The 20,215-nt window shown below is 39.2% G+C and overlaps 1 protein-coding gene and 1 long non-coding RNA gene across 3 annotated transcripts in view; one reads left to right on the forward strand and one right to left on the reverse strand.

The window, feature by feature from the left end:
• The first annotated feature begins 1,472 nt into the window (after positions 1 to 1,472).
• On the forward strand, positions 1,473 to 12,491 carry LOC139979212 (uncharacterized). The gene is made up of 2 exons (XR_011797121.1): positions 1,473 to 4,291; positions 10,718 to 12,491. It is a non-coding gene; the product is annotated as an uncharacterized lncRNA (long non-coding RNA).
• Positions 12,058 to 20,215, reverse strand: part of LOC139979183 (AP-3 complex subunit beta-2-like) — a 59,700-nt gene continuing 51,542 nt past the window's right edge. For both annotated transcript variants that reach the window (XM_071989918.1, XM_071989919.1), the window contains exons 19-24: positions 19,574 to 19,652; positions 18,853 to 18,956; positions 16,887 to 17,067; positions 16,335 to 16,470; positions 15,336 to 15,433; positions 12,058 to 13,860 (exon numbers count right to left, since the gene is read on the reverse strand). In XM_071989918.1, the coding sequence (XP_071846019.1) occupies positions 13,565 to 13,860; positions 15,336 to 15,433; positions 16,335 to 16,470; positions 16,887 to 17,067; positions 18,853 to 18,956; positions 19,574 to 19,652 (894 nt within the window). In that variant the 3' untranslated portion in view covers positions 12,058 to 13,564. The remainder of the gene's footprint in view (positions 13,861 to 15,335; positions 15,434 to 16,334; positions 16,471 to 16,886; positions 17,068 to 18,852; positions 18,957 to 19,573; positions 19,653 to 20,215) is intronic.

Genomic DNA, 20,215 nt, shown 5'->3' on the forward strand with positions numbered 1-20,215 from the left:
AATTCTGCTACAACGAATGTCGATTATTCACCTACGGGGTCTTCTAACGAAACACGTACTGGTTCCACGACTACTGCGAGGCCTATACCGATAGTGCTAGTAGTAGTAGTGGTACGGCTAGTACCGAAGGTGATGTATACCAAACTCGCGTTGAGAGCATTGGATAGACATTTTTCGCCTATTGTCAATGTTGTTGCTGAGAGATATAAGTTCAGACACCGGGGAATTCTTTGCGTAACGCTGCAGATGGGGATATGATGGATGTGTTAATGTTGAAAGCTGAAGTACCCAACTATGCTTAACTGTTCGAAATCTGTTACGGCTTCCAAAGTTACTGTACCACCAACAAAGGCTAAGCCAAATATTACATGCATGTATATAAACAATTTTCTATTGACTTTGACTGTGGACACTGCTTCAGATGTCACACTTCTTAATGCCAGACATTTGATAAGTTTTTCATGAGAGAAGTTTTGGTTTCCAAGTAAAGTAGGCTACAGGTGAATTCATACAGTAACGATGTTATTGTTGCTCGGTTGTATTACTGCTTAAGTAAGTTACAAACGACGTGCTGTGCATACTTACGTCTATGTTGTACACAACGGGGTTTCATTACTGGGTAAGGATGTTACCCACGGGTTAGGTTTGCATATAGTTGGTGAGTCTTTGCCTTGTCTTGCAATCATGTTGATGTAATATTGACTTCCCAGATGCAGTTCCTAAAACCCAAAATCGATGTTCACATCACATTCTAATATTGATGATACCAATGCTACTACAGGTATCACCCAGTGGGTTAATAACTATTCACAGTTGTTTTCTTCGCATGTAGGACGTATTAAAGGCTTCAGTCATACGGTGAAGATAAAGACTGATGCGAAACCAGTACAACAGTCCCTCAGACGAGTGCCTCATGCAGTGAGACATGCAGTCTCTGCAGAGCTTGCACGATTAGAGAAAGAGGGGATAATTGAACGAGTTACAGAAGCTACTGAATGGGTTTCCCCAATTGTGGTTGTTTGGCAAAAAGAGGGGATGATTCGAGTCTGTGTTGACTTGAGAAAAGTCAACGAGGCAGTGAAAAGTGAGAAACATCGAATTCCCAGAATTGATACTGGACGGTTCACTTTGCGTACGGACCATCAGGCTCTGACTAAACTTTTATGTACCAGCGTGGAATGGGCATTGGCCTATGCATATAGCTGACTGGGGTGCAAAACTGCTTAATTACAATTACACAATTGTGTAAGCCGGGGTCTGAAAATATGCGCTATCTAGATTACCAGTTGCGTCAGATCCGGAGGTTTCTCAACTTTCTCAAAGGCCGCATGAAGAGGTTGCTGCAGTTTGTAGAGTAGTGCTAGATAAGTGCAGTTTAACTAAACATGAGCTGCAAGATGCACCTGCTAAGAGTTCTGCTTGCCAACACAGTGGCGTAGGAAGGTACTTTTGAATGGGGGGGGGGGGGCTGAAGACTGATGGCCGGCCTGGGGGAGGGGTCTAAGAGGAGGGGGTGTCCCCCTCCCCCTTTGGATTTTTTTGCATTTCCAGGTGGCCTCAGATGCAATTTGGTGCAATATAGCACACTTCAACACCCACTCCATTTTGTAAACTTAATTTTGTATTTTCACCTGGCCTTAGATGCAATTTGGTGCTCCAAATGAGATTTTTTTTCTCATTTAGAAATGAAAAAGGGGTTTTCTGACTTGCGAACCGGGGGGGGGGGGCGGAATGATACTTCCGCCCCTCCACATTTTTCACTGGGGGGGCTGGCGCCCCCAGCCCCCCGGTTCCTACGCCCTTGTGCCAACATGTATTACAGTACATGCATAGAGGTTTGCCAATAAAGAAGGCTAATGTTACAAAGGATGTCTTACCATATTTTGGTGTAAGAGACGAGACTTCTGAACATAATGGAGGATTGTTCAGGGGGAATAGGGTAATTGTGCCAGAACAATTGACTTTACGTCTCGTTCACACTGCACATGAATCCCACCAAGGGATGGTGAGAACTAAAGAGCGTTTAAGACTGCTGTATTGGTGGCCCAAAATGGTGAGCTTGGTCGAAGAGTTGGTAAAAACATGCTATACATGCCAGATGAATGACAAGTCAGGGGTAACAAGGAAGGGACCTCTCAACCCAGCATCATATCCTTCAAGGACGTGGTAGAAATTAGGAATTGATATAGTCAGTCCTGATATATCTGCTCCAGAAAACTGTCGATATGCAATCACTTTGATTGATAACCACTCCAAATGGCCTGAAGTGGCATTTATGTCCAGAGTTACTACCAGCACAGTTATCAAATTTCTGTTGTCAGTGTTCAGTAGAGAGGGTTATCCTGAAGAATTAGTATCAGATAATGGTGTCCAATTTCTGACTTATGAATTTGAAGAGTTCTTCCATTTACCATCCACAAGCGAATGGCGCCATTGAACGTTTCAACAGGGTGCTAAAGGAGACCATCCAAAATGCCCACTTGCAAGGGAAACAGGTCAAATCTTCAGTAAGGGAAATGTTATGCATATACAGGTGCACACCTCATTCTACAACAGGTGAGAAACCATCATTACATGGTGTCAAATGAGGACAATGTTCGATATTGTAGATGCTACTCCAACTCCCAAACCAACTTCAAATGTGTTACTGAGGGAGAGGGTGTCAAACACCCAAAGGAAAATGAAAGCATACTATGATAATAGTAATGCCGTAAAGATGAGAGATTTGAATCCAGTGTCTTGGGTAAGGATAAAGAGACCTGGCCACATCTCAAAAAGTTCTAGTAAATTCATGGGTCCTTTAAAGATTCAGAGGAAAGTAGGTGCTAATACTTGTGAACTAGAAAATGGTTCCACATGGAATGTTGAATGGCTAACTCCATTTACAGGGATTGTAATACCTGAGGTTGAAGAAGAACAAGACCTAGGGATCCCAGTAGAACAATTTTCAGAGAGAAATGATCAAAACCAGAAACTAATCTTCATGTGGTCCGACACTCCATTAGATATATTAACCGGCCACAAAACATAAGATCTAGTAACCGTCCGCAAAGGAATCGACATCCTCCACTATGGGCAAAAGACTATGTCTTATATTCTAAAACTTAAAGAGACTGTTATTTCATAAATAACAACACTAGTTCATTATAATGTAAATATGTTACTCTCTTTATTGAATCATCTTTAACTAATTGCTTTGTCCATTCTTCGAAGAGGGGAGAATGTTGTGATTGTTGAATTTAGTGTTACTTAGATACCACCTTGAATAAACATGCATGATATGAGTTCCATATAATGTAATTGAATAAAGGAGTTGGAAAATAAGAGATAATCTGATCATTTTTAGTGGTTAAGTACGAAACACAATATCTGTCAACACATCTGAATGCATCAGAGTCAATAATCATACTAATATCAGTTAATATAGTCTGCCAACACATGAATGCATTGCACTAGAGGCAGCTATATCCTATATTAATTAGTCAAGTGAAGTCTGCCAACACATCTGAATGCATTGGAATCAGTAATCATACTAGTAACAGTTCAATATCGTCTGCCAACATATCTGAATGCATCAGAGTCAATCATCATACTAGTAATATAGTTCAATATATTCTGCCAACACATCCGAATGCATCAGTCAATCATCATACTAGTAATAGTTCATATAAAGTCTACCAACTCATCTGCATGTATTGTAATCAGTCATCATACTATAGTATTAACTGAAGAAAACACGAAGAACGGCAAACAACAGAAACGTGGTCTTAACTGAAACTAACAAACAATGATTAACTAAAACAAATAGAAACGATCTATTTTAGTTATTGACGGCTTCGAAACAATGGGAGTCAAAAACGTGTCATGTAAGGCCTACAGTTTAATTACTAACATACAGGTCCTTACGAAACAAACTGTGGGGATGGAGCGGGTTCATCCAGGTTTCATTTTGCAGAATTTCATCATATCGCAAGAACCGGATATGTGTTTGCACATTGTAATACGAGGGACTGAATTGGAATGTGCAGGCAGCTATAACTTGAGGTGAACTTTTACTGCCAAGTTATTCGGGGTTTTAACAACCGGAAATATTCTGACGAATAAGAAACTTCGCAGAAAGATATTCTGTTGCCTATACATTTCACCTTTTGTTTCGTGGTATAGGCTATATTGAGAAACTGTGGAGGGTGCCGTGACATTTGCGCATACATAATTCAGTAACCGACCCTGGTTGTAGGCACATATACTGACATAACGAACTGGATTACATATAGTTCTATCATACAAATGGGTAAGTAAATATTAATACTTTCTGTATTGTATTCATTGCCAAAGTACTTTTCCTCAATATGTCGAGTTCGTGCGTATTTCGATCCCTTCCTGCTTGATCTTTGAATCTGGTTAATGATGCAAGACATGATGCGTAAGTTGTATAGGCCTATGTAACAAGCGACACCGACAATGACTGAAGCTTTAACTAATAGTAAGTAGAAGGACACGTTAGACATGGCACTCGCAGATTAACAGATTCTGTGTCAGCTTTATTCATGAACATTCTGTGCCCTCACGTCTCACCTAAAACCCATGCCACCTCTCCCAGTTAACTATAAGACTGAACCAGGGGGGGGGGGGGGTGATGCGACATCGGTTTGAGAAGTAAAGATGAGAGGCAGTAATCAGACCAATGTCCAGTGGTGATAAAGGCAGCGCTCGTGGCGGCACCATGCCTCTGTGAAGATCATCGATTGGGGGAGGGGTCGTGGAACCATGGCTGATGAGTCCCCGTTGCCAGGCGCCCTATACAAGCGGTGTGTTTGTGTATGTGTGTGTGTGTGTGTGGGGGGGGGGGGATTACAGCTTCCAGTCATTTAGTAAATTGTCAGAGAATCATGTTAGCATTTTAGAAGCTTCAATTGGAACTCTTATCCCGTCAAGGGTAACAGCAGATATTTAAACTAATTGTGTTAATTAGTTCTTATTGGTGCAGGATTGTGCAATGTTGAGTTTGAGAAGAGAACAAGTCATCCGTAAATTCAACTACACATGCAAACCCCAGTTTAATACCCTTTAAAATTAAAGGCATTGAAAACTCGCCCCAAACCGCGTGCGGCCATCTGAAAAATTTAACTTTCTGTTGCTTTCAAGTGACGTTTTGTTCGTGTCGCTACAAAATGCATACAGTTTATGTTTATTTATTCCTTAATTCTCCGAGGAAGACACCAGACCCTCTACATGGTGCATGTTCGGGTTCAATGGGGTACCAAGAGGCGGCCGGTACCACTTTGTATAAAAATCCTTGGTTCGCCTCTGGCCCTCCCATAAAGGTTCAGATTCCTACCAGTCCGGAAATTTAATAACTATGCCCTATTTGTTAGTAAAAAATTGCGTTTAGAGCTATACCATTTGCCGTCTACATTTTCATTTATTTTCTTGGGAGAACCCCCAGGTCCCCTTACATGTGAGTCGGCTTAAATGACCCCAGAAAGGGCCACCTTCATTATTTATTTCATTTTTATACTTTTGCCCTTGCATAAAGGTTCAGTCCCCTACCTGTGTCGGGAGAAAGTTTGAATTTGTCATGCCCCCTCCGGACCCCATCAGAATAGGCGTAGGAGCCCAATTTGATTCGGAGGGGTAAGGGGCTGTAACGACTTGCTCGAAAATATAACCAAAATGTTTCTTTCCCACGCCTATGCCCACCAGTGAGTGAGGTTGGAATCTGAGTTCCTCGACGAAGGGGAAATGGTTTTTATACAGTAGATACAGTGTTATCATAACACATTTATAAGTGTATGAATCAGGAGGATATCACGCCAGAAATCAAAACTGTACCGTTAGGACGGTAACCACATGAAAGCTCACCAAAATGTAAAACGACTAAGCCTAGGGCTCTCTGAGACTGCCGTGTGTTATAAGAGTAATACCAGTTGCAATTTCATTACCTTTGAATAATACCACAAAGGAACTTCGATAGGTAGAGCAACAATCTAATAAACCTGGGCAAATCACATCACCTCAGATTTTGTCAAACCTCCAGGGGATACCTGTATAGTATAATAGGACATTAATGGAGTAAAAACACAAAGCCCTTCTTTTATTGTCCCGGGTGCGATTTTTTCCCCCAGCGCGGTAAAGGCCATACGGTACCTTGCTCCCATTGGCTGGGGTCCGTATACATAAGATTCGTTAGGGTAGCAGTAGTTAGAGTAGTAGACAATATCAACTAGCAGCTGCTGCACATCACTTTTCACAAGGCCACTTTGCTACACTTTAAAAAGAACACAGTCTAGCAGCAGAATGTACTGGTACGCGTTTGAGTAGAGTTAATTTATTTGTCGGATTGTTATGCCACGGGTGTAGAGGGTCTGTGGTTATGCATCGCACAACTCTGTTGCTGTAAATTTAAAGATGTTAAATCAAACCGAAACAGTTTGTAGATGATACAAAATATCACAATATGTTATAAACGTAAGACAATTTCTGTGTTCAATAACTAAATAATCCACAGTGGCAGTGGTACTACTAACATACATGACTTAATACTAGGCCTATATCTTTCGTATTATATTATCTGAAAACCGTGCCAAAGGGGTCATAATTAACCGTTTCAAAGGGTCATAATTTTGAGAATCAAATCAATGTCTATGCTCAAAAATAAGAGTCTATCAGTTTAAAATTTAAAAGCATCTCAAGTAAATAGTCAACCAGAAGCGGTCAAGCTGTCTCAATGTTTTAATGCAGTTTTGACTAATCTGCGTACATTGCCATCATAATCCTAAGTAATCCTTAACTTTAAAGAAGGACAGTCATCTACAATTATCTATATTCGATTTAATGCTAACATTAATTCTGAGCCAACCAGGAGGCCAATGAGAAGCTAATGAGAAGCAAACGAGAAGCGAGGTATGCAATAAATGCTTACAATAAATTGAAAATATGTTAGCATTAAATCGAATACATGCCAGCATAAAACCAATTTTATTAGGGCATAAATCGATTTTATGTAGACTTATAAAACTGCCTCCTGATTGGCTCAGCATTAATGTCTGCATAAAATCTAATTTATGTCAGCATTACATCGAATATATGTCGGCATAAATTCCCGAATTTTGTCCACTGTGGCCAACCGTACACGTGCATGTACATGTACAAACACACACACATAGCGTTAGCAAGAACTTCCCAATTCAGAATCAAAAGTGCAAGACCTAGGCGATGAGAAGCGAGGTATGCAAATGATGGCCTTTACCGCCCTGGGAAAAAAAAAAATCGCGTCCCGGGTTGCAGGTCTGTCAAACTGACAACCAGATTCTTCGGGTCAGATAGGAGTTTCTCACAACTGATGTATCGTTAGTGTATGGTACGCACTGAACCGGGTCTTCTGTGTATTGAGGTTAGAATCAGGGTATCATGTCCAGCTCTCTATGAGAACGAAGTCGTTACGGACTGAGGCGGGGGGGGGGGGAGGGGGTATGTTTATGTGTGTAATGGGACGTATTGGGGTGTAGATGGGAAGGAGCATAGGCGTAGGAGCCCAATTTGATTTGGGGGCGGGGGGGGGGGGCTGTAACGACGCGCGCATTCAACATGTTACTGTACATATCATATAGGCATGCATCGGATATTACATTAAAATAAGTTAAACATGTAACTGTTACCAACCAAACGTACATTTACCACGGCTCCACTGTTTGATCATTCTGATACACAGGTAACTGAGTAGCAGTGTTCAACTGTTGCACCGTTTAACACTACTAACTAGATAGACTCGTCATTAAGTACCTGTACCGAATGGTCCGTGGAAGTTGCGCAGTATACCGCGGGATGCTAATGAACAACGAACAACGAAATGTCTCTATGGAGAAAAAGCACGGAGGGCCAATTATGTCAAAACTCTCTTTTTAGTAAAGGCGAATTAGTCGGTTAAGCTTAGAACTTTATTTTAACTACCAAGGAGATTTTTCGGGAAATTATTGATTTCCTTTCGCTACATCATTGCAATTTGTTTTTCTTTCAGTAGGTGCCTGAAAAATTCTCAGCATATTGCCCGAATTTTCAAAAAAAAAATATTTGGTTGGGGGAGAGGGGGGGGCTGCAGCCCATAGGCGTACGAGGCGGGGGGCAGACTGCCCCCCAAATTTCCAGAGGACAAGAAATTCGGGCAAAAGTCCTGAAAAATTCGGGCAGCCTAAGAGGAGAAAATATATATATATATATATATATATATATATATTTTTTTCTCCTCTTAGGCTGCCCGAATTGTTCAGGACTTTTGCCCGAATTTCTTGTCCTCTGGAAATATATATATATATATATAAATATGCAGTAGCTTGCCCGAATCTTTTTCAAATTTTTGCCCGACAATTCCATGATTTTCTTTATTTAGCATCATGATGCCCGAATATTTCCGTGTAACACCACCGTAAGCGCAGTTCATCTGGGCTACCACGCTTTCTGCACGATCATTTTTTTTTCTAACTAGTCAATTGTATACCTGGACCAAGGGCGGCGGAACCGGGGGGCACAGGAGGCACGTGCCCCCACTTTTCCTCAGGTTAAAAATGTGCCTTTTTTCTACATAAAAATTGAGGTGCCTCAAGTTAGCAAGAGGCCAGGGAACCAGAATGAACACTCGGGAAGGGCCGTTTCCGGCCATCTGAGGGGTTTGTAACACCAAAAATTTTCGAGTACGCTCCGCGCCAAAAATGGTGGCGCTCCGCTCAGATAGTCGTGCATACAACTTTGCAAATCCTGGCTAAGCCCGTGACTTTTAATGAATTTCTGTGGGTCAAACTCAAAGCTATTTCGAATGGAAAAGATTTGTTTAGATATTAACAAGAAAAACACTCTAATTCGGAAGATTCCTACATTAGCAACTAGCATGGTTTCACCTCATTTTGTCTCAAAAGAAAACTTGTTCTTTGTTTCCCAATTTGCGCATTGGATATTGCAGTGCTAGTATGCATATTTTCCTTTAGGGGGGGGGGGGGGGCGTTGATGGAGTGATGTGTTTACACAAATAAGATAATACAATAAGAGTTATAAAGGGTACTAAATATAAGGCTGCATCAGTCCAATCGAATATCTGCAAAGTGCCCTTTGATGTCGGTGCCCCCCCCAAGATTAAAAGTGCTTCCGCCGCCCTTGACCTGGACATCCCCAACACGAGTGTATATAAGAAACGTATTCTTGTTCATGGATGGTGGGGGGGGGGGGTGGTGCCTACAAGCCTAGAAGTACAGGTTTATCATTTTCTTTGTTATATTTTATACTTTTTTGTGAGACAAATTGCAGTCTCACCCGACACAGCTACATTATCCCGCCTACGTGTCGTTGAACAATATATGTTTTTCTGGAGGTAGCTGAGTACTGTGTTAAAATAATAAATAAGGTAACTAAATAGGAGCTTAAAAATATACTGTCCCATTTTTCCCCTTCAAAGTGATGTTACCATTTTTTCTTCTTCTAATTGACCAAATTTTTGGGGAAGTGTAAATTTCTAAAATTTAACCGCCTACGTGAGATTATATAATAAAGAATGTTTAGATGCAACTTGCAAGGCCTCAGAAGTGCCGTTTCCGGCAATCTGAGAGGCATTGTGTGCCAAAAATTTTCTTGTACGCTACGCGCCAACCGATGGTGGCGCTCCGCTTAGATAGTGTCACGGGAACTTTCGGGCACAAAAAGTTCTGTCCCCCCAAACTGAAATGGTCCCGTACGCCTATGGTGCAGCCCCGCCTCCTACGCCTATGGGAAGGATAGTGTTAAAAATTATTCAACTCGCCTCACTGTCTTATCTTCTCACTGATTGACGCAGTCCTGGGCCCTATAAGCAGATAAGAAAAGTCGGCACGCTTCCTTAGCACTGTAAAGCACAAATAATCTCCACAGATCAGCCATCGATCCCTAGCGCAGTGTGGACTCGACCCCTCCCCCGTCTTAAGATATTCCGCCCGACTTTGACTGAGACAGATTGTACAAGGAATGAAGAGGAGGTTGGTTGGGTGACTTGCGATTGTCTATTGGTTATCATCTATAAGATGTTCTTTTACCTAAAATATTTTGTTGATATAGGCTAAGCTTGCATATCCTATATATCTGAACTAGGGTTAGGTGGGTACAATTGTGGTATCCAGTGCGAGACAGGGACTAAGAAAAATTATCTAATTTAAGGTGAGCATATTCTTGAAATTGAAATCTGGGACAAAACGTTGGAGGTGGAATGTACGGCCTGGGGTAGGGGTTAGCTAAGGGGAACTGGGTAATGGGTCATGGGGAAGGGGATTTCCCCTCCCATTTGAGAAAAAAGTGCTAGTCTGGTAGAGCACAGACATGACATAATCAATAGCAGGCCTTATAGGTCAGCTGAGGAGTAACACGATTTTTATGTCGCAGGAAACACTCAGGGTTGAACATTACTCCGTATATAGTCGGATAGGACCCCCCTACATTGTTTTGATATCTGCGAACGTCTGTGCGAGGTATTTGTTTAGATCTCTCATGGCTTTTTAGTGACGTGTTTTAAAGTATAACGGGTAGGAAGGTAGTTTTGCAACATTTCTAAATGTTGTGTATGAAAAGTATTTTAAAATTTCAGGGAAGAAAACTTGGAATCGGGGTCTCTCCGAAAATCGGGGACGTCTGGTCACCTTAACCAAAATCCAGAAGACACTGTCCAGTGCTTAACCTTTTCCTTTTCCCCTCATTCTTCTTTTAGATATGAGATATAAGATCAGATGATTTGATCAATCGAAGGTAAGCGATTGCCCAATTGGAAACTCATCTTGGAAATAACAGTAACATGGAAGAAAACACAACATATAACAGTCATGACGTCACAGGAAGGTAGCGTGCGATTCGGTGTCGTCTTCATCGCGACGGTCATCGCCATGACGAGATCGATATCGATTACATTTGTAGCAATAACCGGCTGGACGTGTGGACTAGCAATCTTCCATTCCTTATACACGGTTACCCGTGAAATAGTAAAACATTGTATAAGGAAACATAATATAGAACAAGACTTCTTTGTCAGGACTATCGTTTCCCATCGTCGAAGGAAACGGATTTGGCGGGAAATCAGATCAAATTGAGCAGACGGCCATCCCTACATAGCGAATGCCGGAGGATTTTGGTTGTGTTAAAAAAAGAAGTTGAATTTCACAAACTCACAGGATGGTGAGCAGCCAAATTTTGACGGGAGGGTGGGGGGTGCGGGAGGGTAGGTGGAGGAAACTAATGGAGATGGAGGAGCGGGTAACTGTATTCGTACATGGTTAGTCATAGCCTATTTTTAACGACACAATGCTTAATTTTTCAAATCACTTTCTAAATGCCTATTTTTGACAAGGTTAATTGCCACATGGGAAGCTTCTTTGTACCAGAATGGATAACAGGTATGCTAGTCTGTGGGGAAATTAATAAGGTAGTTATGTTTTAGAAAGTACCATTTTAAGGACATTGGGAAAATATATGAGGAAAATAATTGGACTAAATTGTCCCTATAAGAAGTATCAGTAATGTACCCATTACACAGTGGTTTTCACTCATTGCCCACTGCAGCTATGCTCTAGCCACTTGTTTTAGTTACTGTTTTGTGTTCTGCTACAATGTAGCTACATGATGTTTACCAAGTTACACTGCTGGTATACTTCATTCAAGTGAAATACTGCTATACTTTACAGTTTATATGTAGTTATATACAACCATCTCAGTTGCGGCGACACAGTTCAAATCTAAAGGTTAGCATAACAACATCCTCTACCAGGGTCAGTATTGTATCTACCAGTGTAACACTGTGTACAGAAGAATTACACACTGCTTAGGAGTCTCCTTATAATGTTTAGAGCGTTCTCCATATCGGATAATTAGCCACAGGTGAACAGAGGGAGGATGAAGTAAGTGAGGTGGGGGGGGGGGGGGGAGGACAAGAAAGGAGATGGAATTTCGAGAGGAACTTTTTGTGCAAGTATTTCTGTTACCATTAAAATGTTCATATCATATTATTATATCATGTAATGTTAATTTTAACACACAATTGACAAACAAGGGCAGAGCTTTAAATTTTAAACCTCCATCTATTGTTAATTGCAACAATTTTACATAAACCTTTTATACTTCAATACGACATGCAAATTACGACCATAAATAAAAATGGGTTAAGCAGAGAATGAATTTTATACGTCAACTTAATTACTACATCCTTGCAAGAAAAGTCCATCAAAATTCATTCAAATGTCTCTATAATAATCGATCTCTATCATAAAAAATTGTCCATTTTTGTCCTTTATATAATAGCATCTTGTTTTTCTTTCACTAATGACATTTCAAGGCCATCAAATGACACACTACAGTATAAACTGATGAATAATTAACCAAGAGTGACTTGGCAATTTGTATTAAACAAGTAATTGAGGCAGATAAACATGTAAACACTCTAATCCTGCACGTAATGGTTAAAGTTCAACTCTTTGAGGCCACTTCCAAAAATATCACTAACAAAGGAGTGTGGGGGTGCAAGGTTTGTGGGATATCGTTATCTTTTTACCGACTGAGACTTTGAGTAAGAACCCTTTATCTTAATGTACTTACTCCCTGTGTCATTCACATTGTTTTGAATTTTTAAGAAATCTGAATTTCTCTGAAAGGAATACTTTGCAAGTTTCATTATTATATTAAATATGGATGACAACAAGTGGATATTGCCTAGTAAACACTGATGAATTGCTTTTCTTTTGTCAAAATCATCTGGAATGTTACACACAAAAATAGGGGAAAGTTCATCTGATCATGCCAAAGACATTTGAAAAGTACAACATAGTCAATTTTTTTCCTTGTTGCATTTAGGTGCTTTTCATCATTTTCCATATTTGGGATCCTATGCCGTTGCTTGCAAGCATTTTTGACAAAAGAACACCCGAATGTAACAAGGAGACTAAACGTGTGATCAGGAAGGGAAGTCTCTAGATTTTATAGAAATGATATTATAAATATTAGTACTATTGAGAACATGGCTGACAAACATACACAAACATATGTGCATAATATCTTGTATCAGCACAGAAGGGCTAGAGGAAAAAACTATTTTTTCAAAAGAAGAATAAACTCACACTGGCCTCGATTACACTACCCCCTCAGCCACCCCAAAAGCCCCCCCCCCCCAAAAAAAAACCCCATTGAAAAATGAATAGAGAATACATTTTTCATTTAACTAGAGCAAAAGACTTCTTAAGGATGACAAGGAAAAGAGAAGGGGAGGGGAAGTGGGTAGGCACAACCATTTCCCAAGCAGAATTTTTAGATTCCTTCTTTTTCTGAGTGGGGGGTGGGTTGGGGGGTCCTGGAGGGATTTGTATTGATGATTTATGCTTATACCACATACTGCTTACAACAGGAGTGACTTCAAAATGTTTAACATCATCCATGGTCACTTGTACCGATCTATCATTGGCATTAGTGCACTGTTAAAATATCTAGCTAATAGATGGGATAGACTTGGTCAAGTTTAACATCACACATTGTCTCTAACAAATGGTTTGTACTCTCTGCGATATGATAAACTGTTTTAACTACTTAATGCTCTCCTGATGTCTTTAGTTAACATGCTACCTATGACCATCTTCTCGCAGTTAACCATTATTTTTGATCTGCTATCGTCGACGTTACCGATGGATATGAGGACAATGCTTCCGGTGGAGATGGTCCGTCCGGCAAATCTTTGTACCTTTTCGTTTGGATCACTGACGGGGACTACCTGGATGTTTGCGACACGACCGACTGCTAACGATAAAGCCTTAGAATCACTTTTGGCTGCAGCGATCTTGACTTGATCAGAGGCTTCGTTCATCCCTTTCAATTTAGCTTTATGTTAGTAATGGATAAAGTAGAGGAAAAAAAAAAGAATATTTTGTGGTCTTGATGAGGACTAGGAATATTTGTTGCAAACAACAACACAATGGATCTATAAAACATTGATGACTCTTACTAAAAAGATTAAAACGATAAATAATGCACATAGTAATGGAAGATCTGTTTAATCTCTCTCTTTTAAAACTAATAAGCCAGACACTAATCCCAAGATCCAGTGGTTTACAACTTTTAAATCATAAATTGATTACAAAAGTACATTTTATCCCCAAATTGACGCATGTATTTCTACTTTGACATTTCCAACTTCCATCGTTTACTTCAATTTACATCGTTAACTACATTTTTGGACAAGTCATGTTATTCCAGATAAACATACTTACAAAATACATAAAATATTCACCAATTACAAAGATTATTGATGTTTCACACAAAATAAAGACAATATTGTGCCACACAAATTCAAAGTAATGTTTTCATTTCCCTTTGACAAATCTAAGATTTTTTTTTTGTGTGCACAATTTTACCCTTCATGGTGAAAATTTGTCTGGATTTAATCATATTTTCATTCATTTTCATAGTATTCATATCTTCAGGTAACTGTACTTGTACCACTAAATTCTGGCAAATTCAATGAAAATTGTAAAACTTAAATAAAAAAGTTGTTTTTGTTTATTTGTTTGTCACTTTGCACTGAAATATGCAGCTTTGATTGCTGTGTACCTATTGTTTGCTTGTTTTTTTGCTAATTTAAAACGATCACTTTGATAAATTGGTCATTATCTCTTGTTATCAACTAGAAAACAATTGAAACAATAGCCTGTGGGGGCTTGGCTTTCTAAACTTGGCAACTGGATCACACAGTCAACACTTCAAAATACTGGCTGTAGCTAACTTGATAACAGTGTTGAGGAATGAGGTTAACTGTAAGATGGATAAAGCAGTAAAAAACAAGAGAGAGAGAGAAGGAGAAAGAAACAAAACAATGTAGGGTTTTAGAGTTAGCCGAACATCTTGCTATAGATTGTTCTGTTTGTTCCTTACACATACCCTTGGATTGTAGGGCATTGTCACTAATTGATAATGGATGACCAAATTAACCTTGAAATGCTGAACTCGAAGACCCGCAACAGTTTAACAAAAACACTGTCAATTTTTTCACATTTTACAGGAAATTTATTTGGGATTTTAAAAATGAGGTTTGAAATTATTTACTTTTTCTTATAAGGTTTCCAAGTGTTCTTGTTATACTGTACTATTCTGCAAGAATATTGTTTCAAACAAAAGATATTTTCCATCTCCCTGTTTGTGGATTTGAACACTTTTTTGGACAGGATATAATCTATGATCGCTTAGTTCACTTGCCACATTGAGTTTTACGATTTATACCTCAAACGGAAACCTGAAATGACAGATAGTTTGAAATGTTCAAATCATTTCTTCATATTCTTCTTGAAAAGTAGTTTTACCTTGTTGTTTAAAAAACTCAGCTTCATTGATTGTAACAGGCTGTATAAGCTCTCCCACAGGGGCCTTTACTGTGACATTAAACTGACGTAAAATTGTGCTGCGAGGTAAAGACAGGAGGAGATATGAAAACAAGTTAGGAAATGTGTTGGAAATAATGACAAATATTTCAATAAAGTACTGATGTCCACATCTTTCTATGTTCAATGGTGGTAATCTAGACACCTCATGAACAAGCAATTGGGAAGACATGGTTTCTAAATATGCATATTACGTTAAATGGTAACATGATAAGTCTTACCAAGCTGTATGACACAAGTGGACACATTTCAATTTAACAAAGGAATATGTGTGGAGTACAAACCATATATTTACCAAACTTAGTAGTTTAGAAACAGTTTCATACAATCACGAAAATTTTGCATCAGAAAAATTCACTACAGTGCTTTACTACAGTGCATCAGTTTTATCATTGGCAATCCATTCATTTCATTTCATTGGTAATTCATCTAATTTGATCAGCTTTTGTCTCCTCTGGTAGACGTTGGTGTATGGCGTATCTGAACTTTATAGTTAATTAAAGGGATATTCAGATGGCAGTGTGACACTTAAATGGAATATTCTAGACTGTGAATTGAAAACCTCATCTCAATATCCTGTTCCTAACTCTGGATATGTTAAATGTTAAGTATTATTTTAATCCAGGAAGTGGATCAGAGAAAGGTGGTCTGTGTGGCATCCAGCGATAGCATTAACACCTGGAGTGCATTAATCATGTGAGTAACGCACGCTAGACCGTTGATAACCCCGTTCATTCATACACTACCATTTGTGTGGGGGGAAAAATCATAAAACAAAACATTTTTGGTTACATATAACCAAAGATTTATTAAAGTGATGCCCCGTAATTTTACCGTGCATTACTCACAGGATTAACCACGGTCAGCTGACCTGAATGGACCAATAGGATTTAGGAATCTTTACTAAGTATGAATGAATACCTGATTTCGAATGTCGCAGGTTGAGTGGTATCTCTGAAGTCAATCCCCATGGTAACTGTGGCAGAATCACCAATCAATAAGTTATTTATATCTGGGAATGGATGCATGCTCATGCCAGAGCCCAGCTTCTTTTCACCTAAACCAAGAAAAAGTACAAGATGAAGAAGTAAGAAAAAAATGTCAACGGCAGGATAATTTATTGCAGAGGATGGAATAAAAAAGAGAACGAAAGTGGAAGAATGGCGACGCTAGAAAGTGACACCTTTCTCATACAAATAAAATTCTACATTTCTAGCTGTTAGTTGCACCCTCCTCCAGTGATGTTTGTTCCTAGTTTCCGGCAAAGATCCCAAGTGAAAGTTTCGTCAGGACTTGACAGCGAGCACACAATTCCTGATATGTAAAGAAAAAGATCTGGTTCTGCAAAAACCATCATTATTTCTGTAAAGCAATATGAAACTTTTCTTTGGTAAAACGACCTCAGCATTTATTTCACTTTGTTTTCTCAGTTAGTGACAATTTGGCTATCTCAAAACATTGCGATTAACTTACCGACTTGTATACAAGAGATGACATTTGCATTCTGGTTCTTGAAGGTGATCTCAACGGAGACCATACTGGGCGAGTATGAGCAGGCTGACCTGGGAAAGCGATAGGTGGCAGATAACCCCTGGGTGTTCATTCTATTCAACAGCTCATATGTAGCATCTGACGAGAATGCAGAAGACGTGACCTAGGACACAAAAAATAAATGAGGAACGTTGAAGATCTGGTCTAATTCTGTTTAATTGGTCAGTCTACAAAGATGTCCTATGACATGCTTGGTATTAACCTAATTCCATTGGGTGATAATGTTAAACAACAAGAGCCCAAGGGCACTGTGGTTCCTTGCGTAGGGGTATATGACAATACACATAACATTATCATAGCAAGATTGGGCTCAAATAGTCCAATAATTGTGGTCCTACATGTACCCATAAAGTAACCAACACTATAGCCAACACTTTCTTGATCACAAATTGTGATCGGATTTTTGATCGGAATGCACTTTTGAGATCTGAATATGGCGTCAAAAATGTAAGAAATATACAGTCACCTACAAGCAGGTCAAAAAATATGATAACATTGGTGAAATCAGATCTCATGACCGTTAAGTTTGAAAATGTTCCACCACCCCATTCACAACTTGTCCCAAAATATCAATTGTGTCACACCTTGGCACTGGGAGTTATTGCATTAAATGTCTGAAAATTAACTTTGAACTCGTATAACTTCACACACAAAGCTCACCCGGGTGTCAACATTTTGACATTTTTGATCGGAAGGTACCTTTGATATCCAGATCAAGCATCAAAACCAAAAATTTTCTTTTTCGCCCATTTTCTCCTAAAATAAGCACATTTTTTCTAAATATGCACATTTTTTTCTAATGTGACCTTTGACCTTTGTTTCAGATGTAGTTTGATCTCCTGATCAACACGACAAGTCTGTACAGCCATCCTTACTCCGACCGAAAACTTGGACCCCATATAACTTCACACACAAAGGCCACACGGGGGATCAACCTATTGACATATATGATCAGAAGGTACCTTTGACATCTGAAAATAGCATCAAAACTGTAAAAATCCCCAAAACATTTAAAGGTCACCAGAGGTCAAATTGAGGTCAAGAGTCACCCAGATGCAGGCCGACAATTGGATTACATTGAAGCAACTCCCAACCCTACCAGACAATTCGTTCTCAAGTTATCGCAAAAATACTCTTTTTTTAACATTAATTGACCTTTGGTGACCTCCTTTTACATGAATGTTAAGTTTCAAAATGTTCCCCTAACCAGTTCATAAATTGTCCCAAAATATCAACCTTGTCGCACATTGGCACTGGGAGTTATTGCAGTTTTAATATTTGTAGTTTTTGGCCTCTCACTGACCTTTGCTGACCTTCACAGGCACCAAAAACAATAGGGCACACCTTCTCACTATGGCGGATCTATATACCAAGTTTCAGTTAAGTCCAACTTTCCCTTGTTGAGTTACAGTGTACCCAAGCAAGTGTCACAAACGCACACACAGACACGCATACACGCCAACCTGACTACATAGGTTCCTTTTGCTAAAGCAAGGAACCAAAAATAGATCTAGTAAGTAGAGGCTGTTGCAACCAAAGCCCTCAAATGTTGTCTGGGAGGTTGGTGATTCAGATTCAGAATTTGTATGGTTTTTCTAGTCACATCACACCTTGGCCAATATGACAGTACTTTCATCCCCACCATCAGAACTATTTTGATATTTCTTGTAGTTTATTTCAAAGTTGTTCTTTTTAATCATGCAGGGTTAAGCTGATGTTTTCTTCTTCTTTTGTAAGTGGTCCACTAATAGTTGGTGACACTGTGACATCTCATCTTGGCCAATATGACAAGCCTTTCATCCCCCACAATCAGGACAATTTTGATATTCCTTGTAGCTTATATCGTAATAATGATCGGATTGAAGTCTCCATTGACTGGTGTACTTACAGATGGCTTATCAGTCAGTGAAAGCCCTTGTAGATCAGTGGCAAGAGTAGGAGTCAGCATCGACCCTGATGTGGCTCTGTTATCAACAGACAGATTGGGTCCAACTTAAAACAAAAGATATTGAAATAGTTAATAAGAGGACAGCAAAAGAATATTAAAAGATTGCAACCGTACTCTCAACATGTTGCTCAATTATCTGTTCCAATATTGGTTTTATTTTGTATTGCATTTATTTGCTTTTTTTTATTATTTGTAAAATACAGAAGTTTTTTGTTGTGTTTTGGTATTTGTAAAATACAGAAGATGCAGATATTATACATTAAATAAAACTTGTGCTGAAAGCATTACCAGCCAACGGTGTGTGTACCTTAACACTATTATGGGAATATGTAATCAACCACTAATGACAATTATTGCATACATGACATTCTAAATGAACAACCAAGAGCAACAATGTCTCCAATTATTCCCATCCATAGAGAAACGAAAAAGTTACAAATAGATCATTTTTAACGATGGAACCAATGCAATAACAGGCAATACAACAAATCAATTTTTTTTTAAAGTTTCTGGAGAAAATGGGCAAAGAGATTTTAGTTGTGTCGAAAAACACCTTTCCTGATATTTTCAACTTTATACAAGAAACAAATGCTGGAAATTTTACTGGGAAGTTATAAACAAATTTGGAAAGAGCTCAGAAATGTCTGTGCCCTCCACTTACTGTCATCAAAATCTAGTAACTGTATTTCCGATTTCTTAGGAGTTGACTTCATGGCTGGTTTTGTCTTCGGAGGATGCTTCTACCAAAATAAAAGTAAAACTAATGTTTATTTAAAACTTATAAAAAGAGACAAGGGCTGAGAGTTCACAATTGGATTCCACTTATGACCAAACTGGAAGGCAAAATGAAACAAGAGCCCAAGGGCACTGTGGTTCCTTGCTTGGGGTATATGACAATACACATCATATTATCAAGCAAGATTGGGCTGAAATAGTCCAAGTAATTGTGGTCCTACATGTTCCCATAAAGTTTCAAAATGTTCCACCACCCCATTCACAACTTGTCCCAAAATATCAACCATGTCACACCTTGGCATTGAGATTTAATTGCATTAAATGTCAAAAAATTAACTTTCAACTTGTATGTAACTTCACACACAAAGGTCACCCGGAGGTCAACCAATTGACATTTTTGATCGGTGAGACCTAAATAGAGCATGACTGTAAAAATTCAAACATTTTTTCTTTGCCCATTTTCTCCCCCCATAATACTACTTTTTTAACATTAGCTGACCTTTGGTGACCTTGGATCATGACCGTTAAGTTTGAAAATATTCCCCTATACCATTTGCAACTTGTCCAA

The sequence above is a fragment of the Apostichopus japonicus genome, chromosome 13 (genome assembly GCF_037975245.1).
Source record: "Apostichopus japonicus isolate 1M-3 chromosome 13, ASM3797524v1, whole genome shotgun sequence".
Taxonomy (NCBI): Eukaryota; Metazoa; Echinodermata; class Holothuroidea; order Aspidochirotida; family Stichopodidae; genus Apostichopus; species Apostichopus japonicus.